The following is a 23,656-nucleotide window of genomic DNA, read 5'->3' as shown; positions in this document are numbered from 1 at the left end:
GGCTCCCAAATTGTGTCTCCTGTCCCCGTCCTGTCCCCTGCTGCCGCGTCCCTGGGCTGGAGGCTTCGCCCTCCCGGCAGCCGGTGCGTGGCCAGCCGTGGTGTGGGCTGCTCGGGTGCTGCGGGACCCTGCTCGGGCTGGGTGTTCCTGCTGGCATCGGGGCTCGTGGTCCCAATTTGTGGTCCCAATTCCTGGTGCCCCTGCAGAGATCGGGGTCTCTCTGCCATCACCGTGTGTCCCCACAGCCTCCTCGTCCCATCCCCAGAGCTGTTCTATTTGGGCCTGGGGCCTCATCCCGTTCCTGCACCGCCCCATCCATGTCACCATCGTTACCCCACGGAGCTGAGCGCTGTGGGGACACCACTGACACCACAAGGCCCCCCTGTCCCCAGCAGCTCCCACCACCGCTGTCCCCAGTGTCCCCGAGCAGTCCCAGGCCGCAGCCGGGCCTTGCCCACAGGGCCTTGTGAGGAAAATGGAGAAAAACTTTCAGCAGGGCCTGGAGGGACGGGATAAGGGATAAAGGTTTTAAACTGCAGCAGGGTGGGTTTGATGGGATGTAAGGAAGGGGTTTTTGGGGATGAGGGACAGGGACAGGACCCTCGGAGATGTTTGTGCCCTGTCCCTGGCAGTGATGGAGGCCTGGTTAGATGGGGCTTGGAGTGAAAGGTGTCCCTGTCCCTGCCCATGGCACAGGGCTTGGACCCGGTGGCCTTTAAGGATCCCTCCTGACCCCAAATATTCTGTGATTCTGTCCCATGGCACCCGCTTTTCTGGGGGACAGCAGGGTGGCTCTGCCCCCCTCAGCACACCCATGGGGACAGTGACAGCGAGCAATGGGGGCTCCGTCCTGCTGCCTCCTGCAGACCCCTCACGCCCCCAGCCCCTCCGTGTCCCCCCAGGGGCACGGGCTGGCCCCTGTCCCATGTCCCCCCCCCTCCATTGGGGTGGCTCTGCTGATAGGGAGGGTGGGGACGGCTCGGTGGCTCCTTATCTGCAGCCAGGCGCTGCCCTGAGCGCCACGGGGGGGCTGCAGCAGCCGGGGCCCCCCCATCAGCTCCTCAGTGCTGGTCTGGGGGCTGCTGGGGACCCCCTGGCCCCGCTCAGTGCCACGGGGTGCGGGGACATGGGGCAGGGCTGTCCCCTTGTGCCACGGGTGCTGAGTGAACAGCGGGGCTGGTGGGGATGGGGACGCTTTGGTGAAGTCCCTGCTTTGGGTTTTGGGGTGCCTGTGCCACATTCTGGGGAATCCTACAGCCCCCCCAGGACCCCTGGGTCACAGTGAGGGGCAAAGAGAGCAGGGGACAGCCCCTGGTTGTCCCCAAATCCTGGTGGCCTCGTGCTGCCCGGGGCCAGGCCGGTGCCACCTCCTGCCAGGGCCTGGCCATGGCAGCACAGGTGACGCTGCCCCAATTTCTGTCACCACACGGAGGGGACAGCAGGTCCGGGGGACACCTCACACCCCAGGGCAGGGTCCCCAGCAGCCGTGGCTGCTGCTTATCGGGGTGCCCACGCAGACGGGGACTTATCACGGCCCCACAGGTGGCTTCCAGGAATGCCAGCACGTCCCTGCCCCGCCGCCACAAACACCCGGGCACGGCGCTGGCCCCGTGGGGACACACGGGGTTTGGGGACACGCGTGGCCGGGGGATACGGACAGCCACGGTCCTGCACGGGGAGGTGACACGGCCCTCTTGGGGACACGTGGCTGAGGGATTTGTCCCTCAGGGAACTGTATGTGACACGGGGACACGGCTCTCGGCAGGCCACACGTAGCTGGGGGGTGGCCCAGCACCCCTGTCCCCATGGGGCTGCCACCCCCGACACCCACAGCCCACCCCTGGGCACCAGTTTGCAACCAGTAGCTCCCAGTTTAGGGGTGCACAAGCCACAGATGGAGCATGGAGGGGGCTCACGGTGGCCACCCCATTGCCTTCAACACAAAGGCGCCCCCCGGGAGCCCCCTGTCCTTGGTGTCCCCAATGTGTCAAAGCCTCGCCAGGGTGGCACGGAGCTGCTGGGGGGGGCTGAGCCCCCCCACACCCTACGGGGGGGGTTATGGGGCCGCCCCCGCTGTGCCCTGCAGATTCGAGATATGCAGATGAACCCCGGCAGCTCCTATAAATCAGGGGCAGAGCCGGCACCCCCCAGAACCAGCGGGGTGGGGGGCCCGGCAGCACCCCGCCAGGTGGGTGCCAGCAGCGGGGGGACCCCCCTGTGCTCGTGGGGGGGGACAAGAGGGGGACGCTGACCCTATTCTCCTCTCCTCCAGGCGCTGCTCCCGCCGCCCCGGGCTGGATATCATCGTATACTGTAAGTTGGCTATGAGACACTACAGTATAGATGATGTACTCCCCCGGGCTGCACCCCACCACCGCAACGAGAGCCGCCTCGTGGGACCGCGAGGGCACGGAGGGGACGGGGAATTGGGGTTGGGGAGGGATTTAGGGACATTTGGGGCACCCCAAGTTTGTGGGGCTGCGCTGGATGCAGCCAGGGAACGCGGCCGGCGGGGAAACCGTTACCATTACTGAGTTTAGTAATGGTAATGGTTCTGCTGCCGGCCGGGCACGCGGCACGGCTCGGCACGGATCCGCAGATGGAGCCCCCCCCGGAGCGGGTTTGGGGGCAATAAAGGCGCTCGCGGCACCACGGCTCTGGTTTTCCTTCTTTTTGTGTGCCCCCAGGGTGCTGGGGTCCGCTGGGGCTCTGGGGTGTGGGGTGGGACAGGGCGCCCTACGGGGAGTTTGGGTGCAGGGGGTGCGGGCAGGGTGCTGGGAGCACTGGGGTGTGTCACGGGGAGCACTGGGGAGCACTGGGGGGCACTCTAAGGGGTACTGGGGAGCACTGGGAGGCACTGGGGTGTGTTGTGGGAGACTTGGGGAGCACTGGGGTGCAGTGGGGCACTGGGGTGCATTGCAGGGGGGAATTGGGAGTGCTGGGGCTCGCTGGGGAGCACTGAGGGGAATGGGCTGGGCTGCAGGGGGCACTGGGATGGACTGGGGTGCACTGGGATAGACTGGGGACTGCTTCAGGGGGTACTGGGCTGGACTGGGGTGCACTGGGATGGACTGGGGAGTGCTGCAGGGGGTACTGGGCTGGACTGGGGTGCACTGGGATGAACTGGGAGGGTGCAGCAGGAGGCAGGGGACTGCATTGCAGAAGACACAGAGCACACTGGGGTGCACCGGGCTGTGTGGCAGGGGACACTGGGAGCACTGGGAGCACTGGGAGCACTGGGAGCACTGGGAGCACTGGGAGCACTGGGCGCTCCAGCAACACGCGGCGGGGCCGGCAGGGGGAGCTCCACCACAAGCCCCGCCCACTCCCTTTAAGCCCCGCCCAGTCCGTTTAAGCCCCGCCCACACCACCACAACCCCCCTTCCGCCCATTTTAACCCCGCCCCCCCCCAGCCTCCCGCTTCCTTCCCACAACCCCTCGCGGCGCGGCGCGGCGCTCTGCCCCGCCCCTCCCCGTCTCTATGCTCCCCGCCCCCTCTCAGCCAATGGGCGCGGGCGGCGGTGGCATTCCCGCCCTGCCCCGCGGCGGGGCAAGATGGCGGCGCCCGGCGCTGTGGCGGCGGCGGGCAGGGCCCTGAGCCGGGCCCTGAGGGCTGCGGCGGCGGCGGGGGCACGTCCCGGGGGGGCAGGTGGGGAACGGGGACCTGGAGCCGGGGCCTTGGGGTTGGGGACCCGGGACCGGAGCTACTGGGGATGAGCGGGGCCGGTCCCGTGTGTGTGAGGCGGGGGCAGGCCCAGCGGCCCTCTGTGAGGGGGCAGCCGGCTGGGCTTTGTGGGAACGGTTCTCCTCAGTTTTGGGGCGTTTTCGGTACGATTTGGAGCTTTTGCTGCTTTTTCAGCTCGTCCCCTGGAGAGTCGGGCCCTCAGGGGGCTCGGTGCCCGCTGCAGCGGGAGCAGCTCCGCGCTCGGCAGCATCCTGGGCATCCCTGCTGAGAAGCCGGTCTGCGCTCTGGGCCAGCACCCGCCGCCCGTGGCCACCAGTAAAGGTGAGTGGTAGCGGCCCGGGGCCGTCCCTGGGGCTGTCAGTGGGGATTTAGCAACATTCGGGCTCCTTCTAACCCCCCAGAGGAGCAAAAACGGCTGTTACGGGACCGGCCTGACCAGCCCCAGAACCCCAAAGTTTTAAGAATCGCCATCATTGGAGCACCGAATGCTGGGAAGTCCACACTCTCTAACCAGCTCTTGGGCAGAAAGGTACTGAACGCTGTTATAAATGTGTTACAGCACCAGATTCGGGCTGCTAAATCCCTTCTTTCACGTGTCCTGGATGTGGAATGTTTTTGATTTCTTACAGGTTTTCCCCGTCTCGAAGAAAGTGCACACAACCCGATGCAAAGCCCAGGGAGTCGTCACATTTGAGGACACCCAGCTGGTGAGTTTCCAGCGCTGCCGAAATGGCGTGCCTGAGGCAGCAGGGAGTGCTAGCCAGATAGTGAAGGATTTTCTCGTTTGTATCTCTTACAAAATTAATCACGCAGATGTAAGTTTTAGTTTTGCCACTGGCTGCAGGCAGACTGACAGGATCTGTTTTTTTTTTCCTTCCTAGGTCATTCTGGACACGCCTGGCCTCACCAGTCCCTTGAAAGCCAAAAGGTATCGCTGCTGCAGGGAGAGACGGGGTTCTGTCAAGTTGAGGTTTGATAGAGCAGAAAGTGACGAGTCTGTAAAATAGAAAGGGCAGGAACTTCTATTTTTAGCCTCGTTTTGGTTTCTCACCTTTTTATTGTTGCTATTTCAGCAGCACGCAGAACTTGTAGAATCCCTCCAGCCCCGTTGTGTGTTTGATTCTGTGTGTGTGTGCAGTGAGGGCTGTTGTAGCCAGCAAGGCAGCTCGGCGTGAGCTGGGACGATGGAAAGTGCTGCTTCCTCCCCTGCAGGGGGAAGGAAGATGGTTGTCGTCCAGCTCATGTCTGGCTTATCCATCTGCCTTTGTCTTTCAGGCATAAACTAGAAGAGGCCATGCTGACAGACCCATGGGACAGCATGAAACATGCAGATTTAGGTGGGTGCTCAAGTTCCTTTGCATCAAGCCAAACCCTTTATCTGCCACACAAACTTACAGCCCTCCTACTGCGGTATCTGGATACGTTACTGGGCAGTAAGAGCAGTCCTGGGAGCTTTAACTAGGAGGTAGGAGGGAAGGGCATTGAAAAAACTTGAATTATTTCACCAAGGGAGGGGATTAGCGTTGTCTGATGCGGAAGTCTGAAGCTTGGGTTAACGTATGGGCGTGGATGTTGCATTTTAGAACTTGTGATCTCTTTAGCACAGCAAGTATAAATTGGATTTATTGTTTTATCAACTAAAACACTCCTTTTTGGCTCCACCTGCATGCTGTCCTCTACAAGAGAGAGAAGTAGCAGCAGGAGGGAAACGATTCAACCATGGGCTGCAAGGAAACTTAAAACTAAGGTTTTGGACAATACAGGTTCGTTATATTTCCCTCACTTTCCTGGCAGTCCTGGTTTTGGTGGATGTGTCGGATCACTGGACACGAAACTGTCTGAGCCAAGAGGTGCTGAAGTGTCTTTCTGAGTTTCCCCATGTCCCCAGCGTCCTGGTTCTGAACAAGGTAAATGAGGAGCTCGTTTGTCCTGCCTTTAGCAGTCAGTCACACCGGTGTGTTTCCGGGTATGTCAAAGGACACTGATTTTCCTCTCCACTGCAGAATATTTGTGTGTTTATGTGTCTGTGTTGCACGCACACGTGTCCCTGCAGCTGTCTGCTGCAAAACAGAATTTAAATCAGCCTGGAAACAACCGCTGGTCCAACAGTGGAGCTGGCCAGCTGTCTGCTTCAGCTGCAGATGTCCTGGTGCAGCTGCTGGCCCTGGGGGGATTCTTTCAGTTCCCCAACAGCCAGGGTCCGGATGCCAGCCTCATTTGGGACAAGTTTGTGATACCTCTCTTTCGTACCAGGTGGATCTGCTGAAGAAGAAGTACATCCTGCTGGAACTCGTAACTGAGCTAACAGAGGGAGTTGTAAACGGAAAGAAGCTGGAAGTGAGGTCTCCATTTAAACACAATCTGAGTTCTTCAGCAAAAACTGTTCTTAAAAACACTCAGGCTTCTCCACCTGAGAACCGGGCCCACGAGTCTCCTGGTCTGCAGGAAACAGTTAAAGCCCAAGAAGGCTCTGGCTTGGATAGCAGCAGTGACACGAGGGCTGATCGTGTCACAGAAGCACAAGGGCCAAAGCCCCGTGAATGCAGAGATCTGAAAAACAGGAAGGGCTGGCCACGCTTCCAGGAGATCTTCATGCTGGCAGCTCTCACAGGAGAGGAGGTGGATACGCTGAAGGTAACTGCAGCCTGAGCTGCTGTTAGGCTGTGAAACACCTCGTGGCACCCTAGGGCTTCGTACTGAGCTGCTCCTCCTGTGACGAGCCAGCAGAGCTGCTGTCCTTGGCCTGGGGTGGGTCTGTGCTGGGGGATGTGTTCTCTTTTGACATCTCCAGAGTTTTCTGTCTTAGTTGAGGCTCCCCAAATAGCAGCCTGTCCATAATGATGGACGCCCGATGCAGCATCACGCAGCTGCGAGTAGTACTGTAGGCTTTTGTAGCTCGTACAAATGACTTCGGGAGGTGTGACCTTTTGGGATTGTTTCAGTTTCAGAAGCTTCCCTTTCTCCATTCCATGCCAAAGATATTACGCCACCGCCCTGGTGGCTAGAAGGAGCATCCTCATAGCAACTCACCACAGAGCTTTGTGGCCCTACAAGGATGGCACGCGGCAGCTAACGGGTGTGATGGGTGTTCTGTGCTGACAGCGCTACCTCCTGATGCAAGCCAAGCCAGGCCCGTGGGAGTTTCACAGCGGGGTCCTGACCAGCCAGTCCCCTCAAGAGATCTGTGACAATATCATCAGGGAGAAGATTCTGGAGTACCTGCCCCTGGAGGTGCCCTATGGCGTGACTCAGGTGGGAAGCGTGTGCAAGCGGACTTGCCTTCAAGTTATTTTGTTGGCAGTGTGATGAAAATTCCTTTTTTTTTTTTGAGTTTGTGAAATCTGCCAGACCCTTCACAGGCCACGTGGGATGACCTGGGAGTTGGGTGTCGGGCAGCGAGAGCCTTTGTGTGTTTTAAGTGGGGTCACACACGTGCATGTTCCAGGGAGCTAAGCTTTAGTCTGTGAAAGAGTCACATTTGTGGCTCCAGAGATCCTGTGCTGAATTGTGAGGTCCTGTGCTGAGCTGCTGGGTTTGTGCTTGCTGTTGCAGGTGACAGAGCTGTGGGAGGAAGGGCCAAGCGGAGAGCTCCTCATTGTGCAGAACCTCGTGGTCCCAAGGAAGTCTCATATGGTGAGTAAGAGAGCTGGGGAGCATGAGAGGAGGCCCCCTTGCTCCTGCATGTGTGCCCTTGCTGTGTTAGACACCTTTTCTCTCAGCAGTGGGCTCTGTGTTGGAAAGATCCAGGTCTGTGACAGTCACAGGCCGTTCAGTAACACCTTGCACCTTTCTGAAGCAATCAGTTGCCCATGGTTTGGTCGTAGGACATCCCTGGCTGCTATGTTGTATACGCTTCTGTGCCCGCACCCTTGTTTTCTTAGGTGACTCCTCCCCACAGGAAGAATGAGAGTGATGGTGTTCTCTCTGGGTTTTAATACAGATGATGTTGATTGGAAAAAGAGGTACGGTTATCAGCAGGATCGCTCAGGAGGCTGGCCAGGACCTGATGAACGCTTTCCTCTGTGATGTCCGCTTGAAGCTCAAGGTGGAGGTGAAGAGTTGAACTCTTTAAGGAGGCTCTGACAGCCGTTGAGCTCTGTGGTCGTGCAGAGAAACCGCTCCCAGTTTGTGCTGCAGGTATCTTAACACCTTTGCTCAATCCAGAAACAGGAGGATGGAGTCCAGATAGCGGGCTGAAGTAGAATATATTATTCTTTGGGGAATGGCCCAAATGGAAATAAACTCTACAGATCTTCTACGCCTTATCATATGGAAATGGGACACACATTGGAGAACCTGGTGCGTGTGTGGTTCTAGCACCGCATTTGCAGAGCTGTCATCTGCTTCTGGGCTGTGTCCCACATCCCTGCTGCCAAGCGATTGTGGCTGGAAGTTCAGGATGATTTGAGTCAAGAGTCTGGCTCAAAAAGGGAAGGGTGAATACTGTGGTTCTTCGAAGTGTGGGGGAACATCTCCTGTCCTTTAGCAAAGGGTCGCAGTGAAGAATTGTTAGCGCACGTTTATCATCTCTTCTGAAGGCTGAGTGATGCCAGCCGTGGTAATGCAGGAGGAAGGGGCTACCCCAGCCCATGTGGTGTTCTCATTTCTGTCATGCTTCTTGCTCTGCACCCTGTTCATGGTTGTGAGTAGAGCTGCGAGGGAGTCAGTATTGCCCAGGGAGCTTGAGTTGGAAGAGTTTGCTGGCTAGCAGAAACATTCTCATAACGGGGTGGGGCAGAGAGCTCTGAAACTCTATAGGTCATGAAGGCCAGTGGTTTCCAGCTGCTGTGTTGGAGCTCTTGCCACAGGCATGTGTGCACCTTCCGCTTAGACGACTGCCAGCTATTTCTTTCACGTTCACCTTTTCTATGCTTTAGTTAATAAAAATGTGTTCCTTCTCCTTACCCTGGCATCCTTCCCCTCAGTGTCCTAGGCAGTTCACTGCTCCTGGCAGGTGGTGCTGACTCAGGAGGGATGTGCCTGGTGCCACCCTCTTCTGAGTGGATTATTGAAGAAGCAGAGAAATGGAGCTTGGACTGTGATCCGTTCCTGGTGTGTATGCGAGCTGCTTCCCTGACTGCAGGTGAAGGGAGCAGAGAGGCCAGAGAACTGCTTGCTGAACACACAAGCATTTGCTGGAGCATATTTGTAAGAAGGGCATGCAGAGCAGGGAATAGGTGTCTTCCTGCCTCAACACATCTTGGTTTCAGTGCCCAGTGGTGTCCTGGCTTTACACCCATTTGGACGTTTGGCTAATGAATGAACATTGAGGGATTTGGTGTGAAGATGCCTCTAGCAGCATTGCGTAGGTGCTTACTTCAGAAGGGCTAGTTAGTCATGCAGAAACAGATGGCAACCCTTTTCTTAGGGACTCAGTTTATTACAGGAACATTACTACAGAGTCATTACTCTTTGCACCAAGGTTGCAGACTGGAAGTTAGAGACCATCAGAGCTGAAGAAGAGGCCAAAGTTGGGGCAGCAGCTCAGGCTGGGGAGGCTGTTGGGGATGTAGAGCTTCTGACATGGGTCAGGGTGTGGGCAAGGCTTTTGCAGGCTGAGCAAAGGGGGCTGGGGGCGCTCAGTGGTGCTGTGTGCTGCTTTAGGTGTGGGGCTGAGTCTGTGGGCTTGAGTTCAGGCTCAATTTTTTCAGTACTGAATAGTTTCCTTCCAGAAATTGGGGTGAAATCCAGTGTGCTGTTACAAACCAACACCTCTGGGCTGAAGGGAGAGATCTGGAGGGGTCTTCTGGGAGTTCCTACAGGGAACCCAAACCCTTTGAGGTGACATTGGCAGGAGGGTGATGGTTGGAAAAGACCTCCAAGATCATTTGGTCCAACCCTAATGATTTTATGACTCTGTGATTCTACTCTCTCAGCACAAGTACCGTGTCCCTGTCCCTGTGTGGGGAGCTCTGCGTTACTTCCCCAGCCCGCAACTGCCCCCCTCACAGCCACCACAGCCCCCGGGCGCCATGTCGCCGCGCCTGTCTGCGTCCCCCTTTCCCTTCTGTACCCCATCTCCTTCATTTTTATTAAAAACCAAACAAAAACTCAACAGCGAGCCGCTTTTCCGTCACAAATTCACACATTTAATTCCTTAGCTCCGCGCCGAAACGCGCAACCCCCCCCCCCTCCCCTCAGCCCTCCTCCCGCCCTTTAATGGCGGCCGCGCGGTGGCGCTGTCATGGCGGCGGGGCCGCTGAGGGGAGGAGGAGGAGGCGGAGGAGGAGGAGGGGGCGCTGTAATGGCGGCGGGGCGGGGCGGCGGGGGCCGTTGGCGGGCGGGGCGCATGCGCGGCGGCTCCTGGCGCAGCCACCACGGCCGGGGCGGGCGGCGGCGGCGGCGGCGGCGGAGGAGGAGGAGGAGGAGGAGGAAGGGGGGGAGCGGCGGGGCCGGCACGGGCACAGCGGCGGCGGCGCCATGAGGCCCGGGCAGGGGCACCGAGAGTAAGTGCGGGGCCTCCAGGAGGTGTACGGGGGGGGGGGCACAAGCGGCGAGCTGGGCTTTTCCGTTCTTTCCCCCCCCCCCCCCATCGCCTCTTTTCCTCATTGTCCTTCCCGGTTTCTCCCCCCCCATCTCTCCACACACGCATCCTCACGCCGCCTGTCGCGATAGGGGGAGTGTCGCGACAGCGCGCGCGGGACAAAAGGTGTAATGGTGACAGAAAAGGGGGGGGGGGGGGAGTGAGGGCTGCGGCCTGACCGGAGCCCGGGGTGGGGGGGGGGGGGGGGGCTCCACGGGGCCGCCCCCCCCCCCCCCTCCTCTCCTCACACAGCCCCGGTGCTCGCCTCAGGAGGGGCCCGCACGGCTCGGCCCGGCCCCAACGGGAGGCCCCGGGGCCCGGTTCCTAAAGGGGGGGCCCTCCCCGGTTCTGTTCTCCCCGGGGAGCTTCGCAGCGATTCCTTTGTGCCACGGTTCCCGGAGGCACCGGGGAGGGGTGTGTGGAAAAAGGGGGGTGTGTGGAGGGGGGGAAGGAGCTGGAGCGGCTTCTCGGCGGCGCGGTTTTGCAAGAGCCATTGTTAACGCCGCCCTGGGCCCTCTGATTTCCTGCCAGCCCTTTTTCTGGAGCACCTGAACGGGAAGCTGAACGGCGGAGCGTGAAGGGGAAAGCAAAAAAAAAAAAAAAAAAAAATGCAAAAACACGCACACAAAAAAAAAAACGCGCAGAAAGACAGCTGGAGGAGGAGGTGCGGCCGGGCTGCTTGAAGGAGGTGAAGTGCTTGAAAGCTCTCGGCTGTGTGGCGTGGGGCTGGCCGAGGTGTGCTGCCCTCGCTGACATTGCCTCTCCCGGCCCCGTACCGCCCGTAGGATAAATCCCGTGCAGCCCGGTTCTGGCCTTGCCTAGTTCAGGAACACTTTGCACCCACTTTTTGCGATGGTCCTAATCGTTCTCGTTCATTTTTATCACAACTAAAGTCACAAGCTCGCTTAGAAAACTTTTTCCCGTAAGGCTTTTACCTCTTTGCTGCAGAAAGGCGCTGCTTTGTTTTCGGGGTGGCTGTAAGAGAGCAGCACCCCGCAGGGCTCCCGAGCGGTGTCTGTGCTGGAGCAGCGGGGATACCTTCAAATAACTCCTCCTGGGCTCCGTGGGCTCTGTGTACGTGCTGTAGGAACTTTGTCTGATTCAGTCCTGTGGCTGCTGCTGCTGCCTTGGCAGGAGCAGACTCGTGATGGTTGCTTTTTCCTCCCTGCGCACGCGTTTCCGAGTGGGTCTTTGCCACCTGAATCTGAACTTGTTAGAGCCCAGCGTTACTCATTTCACGTGGATGGGAAGCAGCAGCAGAGCACTTGCAATTTTTCATCCAAAATAAGCTTAGAAAGCAGTCCGTAGAGGGAAAAGCCATCATGGGCTGAATTCAGTGGGCGTTTCATTCTTTTCTGTTCTGAAAACACACGTGAAAGCCGCTCTTGTGAGCACAGGTTACAGGATCGTGCTGTCACAGAGACCTGATCCTCACGTGAGGCTCCTTGACTCGATGAAAGTGGAAAGGGCTGATGCTGAAAGAGGTTAAAAACGCGAGGAGGAGCGGAGCTGCCTTAGCTAGGAAGTGCATTCATTTAAGTAGATTTATAAGGCAGCGGGGAAGACATTGTTGAAACATATTACAGATATTAGAGATGAAGAGAACAAGGTCTCACTGCCTGCAGCAGCCCGGGGAATGAAGGATGCAGAAGCAGCAGGCAGGTGGGTCTGGAGCGGTGCAAAACAGGTCCAAGAGGACCTGAAAAGGGGAGAAAAAAGCAGCAGGAACGGAAAGCAAGCACAGGAAAATTGACTGTTTGGTAGATTTTGGTAGAGGAGGTTTTGGATCACAAACAAGTATGAGTCAGGACAAAAGGAGAGTGGGATTTACAATAAATATAGGATTGTTCCGCAATAAATACAGCTTTCAGGGGGAAAAGCTTCCAAAAAAGAAAGGCTGTATCTGTTTTTTCAAGTGCTCTTTACACGGTGCGGTCGGGTAGAATTTCTGAGGTGAGGAAATCAGAGATTGACCCTCTTCGGGGAGAGTCCTAAGCAGAGCTGGAGCTGGGAGAGCGGTTGATGAATAGGCTGTAGTTTCTCTCTGCTATTTTAAGAAGCCACATCGAGTTCAAGTCTACCCGGCCTGATGGTCTAGAGAGGAAAGATGCCTATCAGTGGAACCCGAATTAAGCAAAACCAGATAAATCTGACAGAACGGATGACACGGGAAGGATGACTGCTGAGAGATGCTGGCATGTTTTCTGGGCCTTCGTGCTCGGCGTGTGTTTTATTTGTTGCCTTACGTGGCTTTTGAAGTGTAAAAAAAAATAGATCTCGTTTTGTGCTGAGATAAAAGAGCAGGCATGTGCTGAAATCCTCACAAGGCGCAGTTCTGCTTTGGAATTGACATCAAGCAGTGACCTTACTTCGGGCACCCGCTCTCATTTGGGGAATTTCTCGAGCGGATAAATAATGCACTTAGCACCAAACGCACGCCGTTTAATAAGATGGTATTTTTGATCCCCCCTTTCCATTCACTTTGCAAATAGATTCACGCTTTTTCTGCTTTAGCACAGCCTGAGGTGCTCTTGCTGTTAATAACATCAGAAGTACGTTGGAGAGTGTCCACGTAGGATTGTCTTTCTCTCCCAACATCAAATTAAATCCCCCTTTTGTTCTTTGCAGCTTGGCTATCTGCCGTAATTCTGGTCTTATTTGTATTTGTTTCAAGTTGTCCTCTGACAGAGACGCTGCTTTAGCTACGTTTGCTTCTGGGAGCTGTTACTGGAGATGAAGAGGAGAAGTAAGGCTTCTGTCGAGGTATCTGTGCTCTCCAGAAATGCAGACTGCTTTAAGATGTGTGCGAGCTTTAGCTTGCGTCCTCAGCTGCACGCACCGAAACACCACGATATGGGATGGAAACTCCTTGTTTCCTCCTTCACTTTTCCCTTCCACCGTGGCTCGTCCATTCACGGTTATTCTTCCCCGTTTTTGCCCTTGACTCATTCCTGGCTGGCCCACAGGGATGGAGAGGGCAGAGGCACGCTCCTGCCACCCCAAAACCTCTTGTCCTCAGAGCCCCGAGCCAGAACGTCCCGTGCCCGTGCTGCTCAGCACCCTCATCTGCAGCAGGCGAGCTGTGGCAGCGAGGGGAGGCGCTGATTGATGGGGATGGGCGATGAAGTCATGTCCATGTCGCGTTTCTCTAAAGCCTGGTCATTTCCAGGATTCCAGGATTTATGGAATTACTAACCACCCCACTGAGAGCACAGCCAAAGCTCAGCTTGCCTGATTTATTTAGCAGACGGCTGGAACTTTTAAAGAACTGCCTCAGGAGCACGTAGCAGTTTGCTGAGACACCACAGCCACTGTTTGAGTATCAGGCTGCTCGTCCCTCGGCCTGCTGGAGCCTCTGGGGTGTGTTTTGGGGTGAGATGCTGCTGGAGGTGAGGACAGGTTTCAGAGGCTGGTGAAATCTGGAAGGGACTGCGTTTGAAGCTTTTTTTCTGGCTGGAAAGCGAAGAATTTCAACCCGTTGTTTGTGCGTTGTGCCACTTCCCCACTGCATTTTGTGACTCGTGGTAAAATCTTAATCACAATGGGCTCTGTGAGCAATTTTTAATTGCACAGCATCGGTTTGACTATGAATGCTCGAAGGAGTTTGTCACACTGTTCATCTTTTTTTTCTTTCTATAAAGAAGTTGTTTTGCAAATACTGAGTCAGCTACCGAGGAACAGAGGTACTAAAAGGTGTCCTGCCAGCTGGGATCCTCGCAGGTTGTTTTTTAAACGTGCCCAAAGATATTTTCCTGTGGATTGCATTCTTCAAAAGCTAAACTTCCTATCCAAAAAACAGGAGCTTGGCCTCAGTCAACCTGAGCCGGGTTCGGTTTGGGACTGCCAGAGACTGGCAGGATCTTTGGCTGCCTCTTTCGGCTTTTGATTTAAATTGGGCATTTTAAAGAAGCAGTGACTGCGGCCCACGGCTGATCCAGCTTTATAAACCCTGCAGACCCTTTTCCAGTGCAGTCTGTCTGCCATCACGCCTCCCCCCTTGTTTTTTTATGTGGTTTATTGTTAGGATTTTCTCCGGTAGTGCTCAGAAACGATGCTCAGTTTGTGGATTCCCAGCGTGTAACTCGTTGACGCTGTGCTTGAAGATCCAAGTTCCCAGGCTTTGTGAAGAAAACGGCGATATTTTGTTACCGGGATCATCTCACAGGAGTGTCATTTGGTGGGGTGAGGCTTTAAAGTTTTCAAACCACACGGGGCAGCTGAAGCGAGCTGCTGGCTTCTTTATTTGTTCGGAGGTAGCTGAGCTGCTCTGGGCTTCTAACGAGATGCGCTGACGGGCATACTACAGGGAAATGTGTTAGAAATGAGGATTTCTGTAAACACAGCGCATCCGAGGCTGAGGCTCGCGGGGAGATTTTGTCGAAGGGCTCCAGGCGCCGCATCCTGCCTCCGGAGGGAGCGGATCCTGAATGCCCCCAGCTCGCAGCCGCCGTGCGGTGAGTGAGGGATTTGTAGGTTCGTAGCGATGCGGTGCAGGGAAGGTGAACCAGGCAAGCGAAGCTATTTTTAGTATTTAAAAAAAAAAAAAAAGAAAAAAAAAAACACTCAAAAAGCGATCTGCTAGGCGATACGCTGCTGACGTCTGCAGCGCAGACAACCCAATTAGGGAGCTGTATATTGTTTCCAGCAGGATTCTGATTGTTTCTAATTCGGGAACCACGTGAGGGCGAGTGGAAATAGGTATGGGGATGCGCTTTGCTGCTCGGAGCCCGTCTCCCTTTCGCTTCCTTTCTGCAATTTCGCCCCTCAGACTCGGGCTGTCTCCCCGTCCTGTGCTCAGCAGCTAGGATGGGAGCCAGGCTCTGCCTGCCCCTTAATTCCGCCCTGTCGGGTGGATGGAGGCAGGGAAAAATCACTCGGGGCTTGAGGGAGAACGCAGTGGAAGAAGAAACGGTACGTGGTTTCGTTTGCTCCTGCCTGCAGAAGTCAGGACGGAGCGCCGCGGGGTTTGCTCGTTTCCTGACCCCCCTGCACCCTCGGCTGTATCCTGCGATCCCTCTTCTTGCTGTCAGCTTGCTTAAAAACTTGGAACGTGCCTTTTGGAGGACTCGCGTCCCGCAGCCCTGCCCTTTCCTGTGGCTGTTGTCTCGCTGCTCGTTTTGTTCCTCTCTGTAGGCAGCTCCTGCAGGCAGAAGGCTTTGAAAAGTGTCCTACGATGGCTGTCTCGAGCCAATCCCATAAATCTGTGTATTTCAGATTCCATTGGATGGAAAGGGCGTTGTGTCAGCCTTTCCAAAAAAATGGAAACTCCACTCCCCGGAGTAACTTCCTCCTCTGCTGATCTATTATTTTAGCATGGAACGGGAAAAAAAAACCACTTAACACCTGGAAAGGGGAGCCCTTCGCCCAGTTTATTACTCCACTCTCCAGCAAAGTCATTTGTCTCCGTTCTTCCTTTTATTCTGTCACCATTTCTCAGCCTTGTCTTGGTGTGCTGTTCCCCACGGCCCTGCAGGTGACACCGGGACCCTCTGCGAGGTGAGCGGGGCTGGCTCGTAGCAGCTGTAACCAGCCCGTTCTTTGACGAGTTTATTCCTATTCCTTGAGTTTCAGGAGGTAAACGAGGACCCCGAGGACGAAGCCTGATGGTTTGGGGGGCAAAGAGCCATTTAGGGGATGACAGAGGATGCTTGGGCTTCGTTGTGGAAGGGAACCACGGGCATTTGCTGGCTGCCCTTTATCCGCTCCCCAGCCTGTTGTGCACTTCCAGGAGAGCCCTCGGCTTTTCTGGAACAGGCGATGTGTTCCTAGAGCTGGTAATTCGTGTGTTCTTTGACTTCAGGTTATTCACAACCGTGCTGAGCGTTCGTGAATGAATGTGGAGGAAAATCAATAAGTGAAAAGGCCGAAGCGGGCGAGGGAGAGCAGCTCTTCCCAGTGCCTTTCTTCCTGGTGGTGCCATTGTCTGAGTCGAGTTCTTCTTTTCGGTGGTTAAATTTAGAAATGGCGTGGTTTGGGAACAAGTGACTTTTAAGAGACTTTCCTGAAGACTTCTGTGTAGTGAAATCCCAGGGAGATTCGATGCTCTGCTGCTCTCATCTGTGTTGAGATCCTTTTGCAAGACTCCGGGGCGCTGTTTCTCCCCATACTTCCCCCAGTATCTTCCAGAAATGTGTTTGTTTCCCACTCAAAGCTCCAGCAACGTTCCTGAAGCCTCTTGCACCTTCCCATCTCTCGTTCCTCTTCCTGACCAAGGTGGTATTTATAGAATCACTGGGTTGTGAAAATAAGCCAAAGGTTTCTAAAACCTAAATCCAATTTCTGTGATGGATCTCATCGGCGCTGGTTATTGAAATGCTCTGGAAATGGAATACGTGTGCTTTAAAAAGCGGTCTGAATGCTATGGTTAATACTTCTGCTGTATATTCTCTCCTATTTACTACTCATTTCCAGCACAGCTTAGCCTTAATAGTTCCGGGCAGCTTCTTACTCGCAGCGTGTCAATTAGCCAAGCTGCAGATGAAGGACAGAAGAGGCTTCTCCGAATGTGACAGCGTGCTATACATTTCAGCCACTTAACATTCAGCCAAGGCAGGAAAGAATTAAGGTTTTCCATGCTCCCATCTAGCGTGCACGAGGGAAATTGCACCTAGGGTTCAATCCCAGCCGCTGTAGCGGTTCCTCTGGAGCAAAGATCGGATCGTTTGCTGGTCCTGGTTAATCAGTGGGTGCTGCAGGGCTGTGTGGCATCCCAGGGCTGACAGATTGGGGCTCCGGGTAGCTTTGTGATGTCCCTTTCTGCTTGTCCTGTTTGCTTGTCATCCCATGCTGGAGGTCGAGCCGCTTGATTTAGGAATCACTGCCGCTGAAATCAAATGAAAGCGGTTGCTCGGCTGTTTAGGAGCCAATTAAATCGGATTTTATTCTGGTGCAGCACTGCCCGTGAAAGCGCAGGAACCTCCGTCTGTGGAGGAAAGTGAGATCTGAAGATGCTTGGTGGCTCTTTTGTCGTAATCCACGCGTTGGAGCGCTCGGCTCACCCAGTAACACCCAGGGCAGCAGCGAGTTCAGGTGTTAGAAGTTACTCCGAGGGTGTCGGGAAATAAAACACGGATCCCAGTCACCCCGTGTGGACCCTTGGACGTGGCTGCTGCCTGAGGACCAAATTCAGCGAGGATTTTCTCGCTGAATTTGGAGGAGTTTCTCTTGTTCACAGCGCTTTTGGGGAATATAATTTATTTACTACCCTCTGGTAGCTTTCGGAGATGGAGCTGAGGGCTCTTTGGGGAAAGGAGGCTTTAAAGCAGTGGCTGTGATGTCCCAAGGGATCAGCGTTCCCCTTCGGTGAGTTTCCAGTGCCAGTTTCCCCATTTCCACAGGGTGTTCATGCAGAGATGCCTCAGGGAATGGTGCCGGGAACCTGGTAGGGACGTTGTGGCAGGGGGCTGCGCTATTTTTACCGCGTGGTGGTGGCCACCGAGCTCGCTCCTGATGCCCTGACGGGGCACGGCCACGCTGGTGGTGTCAGAAAACACCCTGAGAAACCTCACGGCCCTACACTGTTAGCAATAAGGACAGCAAATGAAGAAGGAGTCGGGTGCTTTTCATTACGTGTGACAATTAAAACGCGTCTCGACTGCGATGGCTCTTCCTAGGAGAAATGCCACTGCCCATCCTGGGTTTATTTTCACAATTCTACTCTGTATGTGATGTCTCCTGTGGGCCGGGGAGGTGCTGGCTGTGAGTGTTTCAATATTAAAGGTCTGGTTTGCCTTCTTTTTTATTAAAAATAAATCAGATATGATGCCGATATAATTTTATTTCTGCTAACCAGACAAGCCTGCACTCGCCGGCTCGCGGATTTGCAGCGTCTGTCTCTGTCAGGATCACAGATACGGAGGAAATGATTTATTCTGCTTTCCAGAGCTTCGATAAAACCCTACCTGGTTTTGTGCAGATGGCTCCGAGCAGATAACGCGTCGCCCGGCCACTCGTGGAGAGCACCCTGCGTTTGTACCAAATCCTCAAGGTATCGGTACCGCCGAGCTGGACACTGCATTTGTGCTGGTCTCTCCCTTCAGCTGGCGGAATGAATCGCCAAAAGCGGAGTGGATTTGTCCTGCAGCCACCCAAACACCACAAAAACACGCGCTGATCCTGCACAGCTCCCTGCTGGGAACCAGGCGTGGCACTGGGGGCCCACCTCCAGCCACGGGCGGTCAGAGGAACCCAAATTCCCCCCTGCAAACCCCAGCCAGGAGGTCTGCAAGGCTCCCTGCGCTCTTGGGAATCACACATTGATACCCAGACAACGGCTTTGGGGTTGGGGACGGCAAATCAGTGGGGTGGCATAGGGCAGGAGCCTCGGATTTGGGGCTTTTGGGATTTTTGGGGGGTACCTGCTGCTCTGCCCGACCTTTCCCTCAGATGCTGCAGCAGAGCACATTAAGGCAGCTTCTACCGGTGGCACTAATTCTAAATAAATGTTTACTAAACACCATTAATGGCTTTAAAATGTTTTAGGAATACTTATTAGTCCTTCAGCCTGGCTTGGTGAAGGGAGCCCGTCTCCATGGGGCGCTGCCATTTTAATGCCTCCCAGCAGGAGGCCTATTGGGCTGATGCAAATGAGGTTGGGAAAAGTAGGCTAAGCCACGAGAAGTACCAGAGATGGCGAAATTTGAAATGTTTAAGGTGACTTGTTTTTCAAATCAGTGACATTTCTACCATCGCTTAAACGTGGTGCTGTATTCCCTTTAATTCTCCCACCCTGGTGCCTTGTTGCTGACGGCCTCGGCTCCGTTGGCTTTTCCCTCTGTTCCTCAAAATGGAAGCTGTGGTCCGTTTGCTGTTTTATCCCCAGCAAGGTGCTCGGAAATACCGCCACGTGCTGCGGTTTGCTGCGTCGTTAGGAGTGCAGCTACGGACTTTTTGTTGTCGTTGCGCCGGGGTTAATTTTTTTTTTCCTGTTCTGTTAGCATTCCTAGGGACTGAAGGTTAAACTTGGCTTCTGTAAACTCCGGGGATTTGCAGGATGCTTCCTGGCAAGGTGATTAAATTCGGGCAGGCAGAAAGGGACGAGCTCGCAAAGATCAGTGCTGGTGCCCAGAGGACTGGATGTCAGGAGAGAAGGCGCGGGGATTTTCAGCGGGATGATGTGTTTACGGGCTCCACCTTCCATCCAGCTCCTGGCTGGTAGCAACAACCCCCAAAAGCACCTGGAAATGGGGTTCTGCTCCTCCAGCCCTCGCCACGGATGCGATGGAGAGCCACCTGCCCTGTGCTCGCATGCATGAAGGAAAAAGAAGAGCAGAAGGCAGACAGTAAACCCCCCGTGCTACTGAAACCCAGCAGCACCGGGGTGCAGCCGCTGTCCTCACCTCCTGCTGAAATAAAGGAGTCTTTCTGAAGTCTGTGGGGGATCCCAAAGCCAGCAGTGCTGTGCCCCATCCCCGTCTGCCTCTGCATCCAACTCCTCCGGGCAGCGAGCGCGGCAGCGAAGCAACACTGGCGGCACCTTCCAGCTCACAGGTTTCATTTAATCTTCTTAATTTTTAATAGAAAATTCATATTAAACCTGCACATCTCCAGCGTGACTTTGCCGGCGTGGAGGAGGACCCCCGACTCGTGTTTGTGGTGGAGAAAAGCGCCGAATCCTCCAGCGGGGGCTTGAGCCGTAGGGCTGTCACCATCTCTGTGCCCAGCTCTGCTTTAAGCAGCACCGAGTGTGGTTTGATTTCAAATGCACGTCTCCAGGAGTCGTGCTCTGCAGCAGGAGGCTGTTTGCGTGCCGTGCTGCTCGGATAAACGTCGGGGAGCTGGGGATTTCCGCGTGGAGCAAGTGATCAGCATGGAGCTGACCCCACGGGTACCTAGTGCACAGTGCCCAGGGCCAAATCCCAATTTTATGGAGACTTCAGCAAATATTAGGTGAAACAACTCAGGGTTTCAATTAAAAACCTATTTTCAGTTGATTTTTGCTCTAGAAACTAGTGAGGCAGAGCCAGGAGGGATGGGGCCGTAGCTTTGCTGCGATTTATGTCCCGTAGCCTCCAAAAGTAAACCCGGAGCAGGAAGGTCTGCTCTGCGAGCTGATGCTATCTTTCTCCTCCAGATAGGCTCTGGGAGAGCAAACTGCATTCCTTAGCTCCTGCAAACCTTTTTAATTGTTTTTTTTTTTTCTCTCCCAACCTTAACCTGATACTATCTTGTAAGTAATTGTTGCATCATACTTGCTTTATCCTCCGCTGGGAAGGGAGATAATTGCTTTCTGCTTTTTAATGGGTAGTGTTTGGGAAGCCTGCGAGCTCTGAGGTGCAGATGAGCGGTGCAGCAGCTCGTTTCTTCAAGCTTTCCTGAACCCTGATGGGCAGGGAAAAGGAGGAGAAGGGAGGCACGGCCAGGAAGAACCTACTCCAGAACCGAGCAGCAGCCATGGAGTTACTCGTAGACCCTATAAGAAAAGGAAAGCCACTGGTCGTGGTGTGCCTTGTATTTGGGGACGTCTCCTCCATGGGAATATTCAGCCAGACTTCCCTTATGAAGTAGTATTATGTGAGATTAATTATTCATAGCCAGTTTAATTCTTCTTTCTTGCATATTTAATTGTAAGAGCGTGCTGGATGTCGCAGTGATTTCCCAGAAGAAAAAAGTAAAACCATGCAGGTACAGGTATATAGTCTGCAATGTGTCCGAGCTCAGCTTTGTTGGTTAATTTTGGGGCAGAACGGGGTAGTATCAGATGTTTCTTGTGGGGAAACAATGACGCAGAATCACGATTTCGCTTAAACTTTCCAGCTGAATTCTTGACGTTGAAATAGCTGGCTTGATTTTTGCTGATGCCACTGGCATTGTCGTGCTTATTTTGAGGAAAAACACTTAATGGGAGGGAGAATGTGACTTTTCCTTCCTTCTCTGAAGGGGGGAACCTTTATCAAAAACTTTGGAAGTGCCTTTCAACTCCTTTCAGAAGACGAAGGAGGGGAACAAGATTTTCATTGAGTCTTTTTCAGCGATCAGGACAGCAGTGCCACATGCTCGCATGATGAAGATTTTTCTTTAAAGATTGGGATAGGAGGCTGGGATAAAGACTTAGTGCTCGAGGTGAGAAAATCCCGGGGAGATGTTTCACCGTTTGCCTTCTGATTTGCGTTGTCATCCTTCTGGAGCTGCTCGAGGCCGGCGAGGCGCTGGCTGGAACCGAATCCCTGGCGCTGGGAGGGCAGGATTTGTGCTCCGCCGTTGACCGTAGGAGTCGAAACTTCTGAAAAATCTGTTTACAACGTGTCTGAGCTGGCGGAGAGAGGACACAGCAGAGACTGCTATCTGTTTACTGCTCGGATAAGGAGGTGGAATAGATTGCTGGCCTGTTTGTGAACTCTGCTTAATGAATGGTTGCTAGGCAAATTGCATCTCAATCAGTTTAATCCTCGAGATGTCATTTACAGGTCTGCTCTTTGTGAGGCCGGGGCTGTGCTCTCGCACGCCGCGCGGGCCAGAAATTGCCAGCAAAGCAGCTTAGAGCAGCGTGCTCCAAAATGCAGCCTCCACGAGTTGCTGAGCAGCAGCCGTCGTAGGGCCGTCGCCTCGCGGCCACGCGCCGGCCGAGATGCTCGGCGACGCACGGGAGGCAGCAGCAGCAGCCCCGGCACCTCTTCGGGATCGGATCCTGACTCCTCGGCGCTGGATTGAGATGAAAGGAGATGTTTCCAAACAGGGACCGCGTCGCTGCGTGGATGGGAGGTATTTCTGGTGAGTTAGCTCAGGGTCCTGTGTGATTTCGGGTTGCGTGGTTCGCGACGAACTCTGGCGGATAGCTGGAGGTGAGAGCTGGTAGGAGCTCTCTGGAGCTGCCTGGAGGCTGGGACCAGCCTCAGTGACCCACTGGTGATCGGGAAAGGGCACGGGACTGTTGCATAAAGTCTTCAGCTGCTGAAACCGTGGACTTTCTCCCTCCGAATCAGGAGAGAACCGACTAATTGCCTCTGCCGGTGTGCGTTACCTCCATGCTGCAGGCTCATGGCTTAGTCCAAAGGCAAAACTTTGCTAACGCAGTTAAGCTTTAACAGCCCCTTTGTCATGAAAGATAACAAAATACGTGTTTTATTGGGTTTCCCACGACAGAGATTAATCTCACTGCAATCAGAGCGTTGTTCTCCGCATGACTGCACCTCCCTCTCGATGGCAGTCCGTCCTCTTTAAGCTCTGCATGCCGTGGCACCGAGCGCTGTAAACGGAGACTGGAAAAGACTGGACTTGTTGAGACATTTTGGAGGTGTTTGCGGTGGCTGCACGTTGATATGAAACCTCCTTTGTGCGGCAGGGTTATTAAAAGTGCCAGTGAAAGCATCGCACACGAGGGCCTTGGCACTGGATGTGTGCAGCTTTTGTGGTACTCCGAAACACAGCGAAAATCTTGGGGAAAGATCGCCTTCAAACGTGGGGAGCACAGGCAGAATATTCCACCTCGGCCGCCAGCAGAATGAGAGCAGAGCTCTCACGTCTTGCTGCCGATGGGAAGGGGAGTGCTGAACAGAAGACTTTGTGATCAGCGAGTGCTTCTCATGCAAATGAAGATTTTTTTTCTTTTTTTTTTACATGCTGCTGAATCAGGGGCTTGTGTAGCGAGCGCGGCGCAGGAGTGATAAGATCACTTTGTCAGAGCTTGAAATTCTGCCCAGCGAGTCTGTCAGAGCGCTGAGACGGGCGAGAAGCACTCTTGTGACGAGGGCACGCAGCAGGAACTGATCTAATATTTGGGGCAGGGCTTTTCCTTCACGCCACGCTCTGTCCTGGGTGATCTGCCACGTGTCGACAGCCTGCGTTTCGAAGCAGTGAGGAGCTGGGACGGGCGGGTGACCCTGCGTGGCAGCAGAGTCGTAAAAGCTCCGGTTCCTGCCGGCATCCCGGTGCTGTTTGTGCCTGCACGTTGCAGGATTTCATCTTTGCTGCAGGTTGGGAGCCACGAGCCTGGCTTGGAGGCTCCGCTGGGGATGTGCCATGGTGCTGAGCCTCACGCTGGCTCTGCACAGTCTCTGCCCGTTGTGTGGCTGCGTTTTCCATCCAGGCCCGCCTCTGTTGCCTTTCCCGTTGTATTTATTAGCTAGCACCGTCTTCCCTGCGCCCTCCTTTCATGCTCAGAACCAGTTTGGTTTAATGAGGACCGTGGCTGCCAACAAGCAAATGGATGGAGGTGGTTAAACCCAGCGTCTGAATCTCCCCCTGCAGATGGGTGGCGTTCGGCATCCTGATGTGACCTTGGGAGAAGTTCCCCGGCGTGTTCCTTTCCCTCTCTATTTATCTCTCTTGCTGTGTAGCAGCTTTTCTTCCAGAGCAGCGTCTGAGCTATTGGAAATCTGTCCTCGCTTCTCTTCCGCTCTCCGGAGACATTGTCAGCATAACACCCAAGCTACGAGATTGAGGGCTGAATATTCTTGCTTTCGCACAATCAGGAGGCATTCACTCCAGGAGCAAGGTGGGAAGGAGCTTCA

The 23,656-nt window shown here is 54.8% G+C and overlaps 2 protein-coding genes across 2 annotated transcripts in view; both read left to right on the top strand.

The window, feature by feature from the left end:
- The first annotated feature begins 3,546 nt into the window (after positions 1-3,546).
- ERAL1 (Era like 12S mitochondrial rRNA chaperone 1) lies at positions 3,547-8,589 on the top strand. The gene is made up of 11 exons (XM_084299498.1): positions 3,547-3,649; positions 3,860-4,006; positions 4,087-4,214; positions 4,315-4,392; positions 4,567-4,613; positions 4,961-5,022; positions 5,480-5,592; positions 5,939-6,319; positions 6,788-6,937; positions 7,238-7,318; positions 7,626-8,589. The coding sequence occupies exons 1-11, from the start codon at positions 3,556-3,558 to the stop codon at positions 7,746-7,748; spliced, it is 1,404 nt and encodes a 467-aa protein (XP_084155624.1). The 5' UTR covers positions 3,547-3,555; the 3' UTR covers positions 7,749-8,589.
- A 1,490-nt stretch (positions 8,590-10,079) lies between these two features.
- The window catches only part of FAM222B (family with sequence similarity 222 member B), a 35,339-nt gene continuing 21,762 nt past the window's right edge, over positions 10,080-23,656 (top strand). Inside the window, exon 1 of the mRNA XM_084299497.1 lies at positions 10,080-10,131. The gene's annotated coding sequence lies outside the window, so the exon portion shown is untranslated. The remainder of the gene's footprint in view (positions 10,132-23,656) is intronic.

This window comes from Netta rufina, assembly GCF_964035555.1.
Source record: "Netta rufina genome assembly, chromosome: 21".
Lineage (NCBI taxonomy): Eukaryota > Metazoa > Chordata > Aves > Anseriformes > Anatidae > Netta > Netta rufina.
This window is presented reverse-complemented; position numbering and strand designations above follow the sequence as displayed.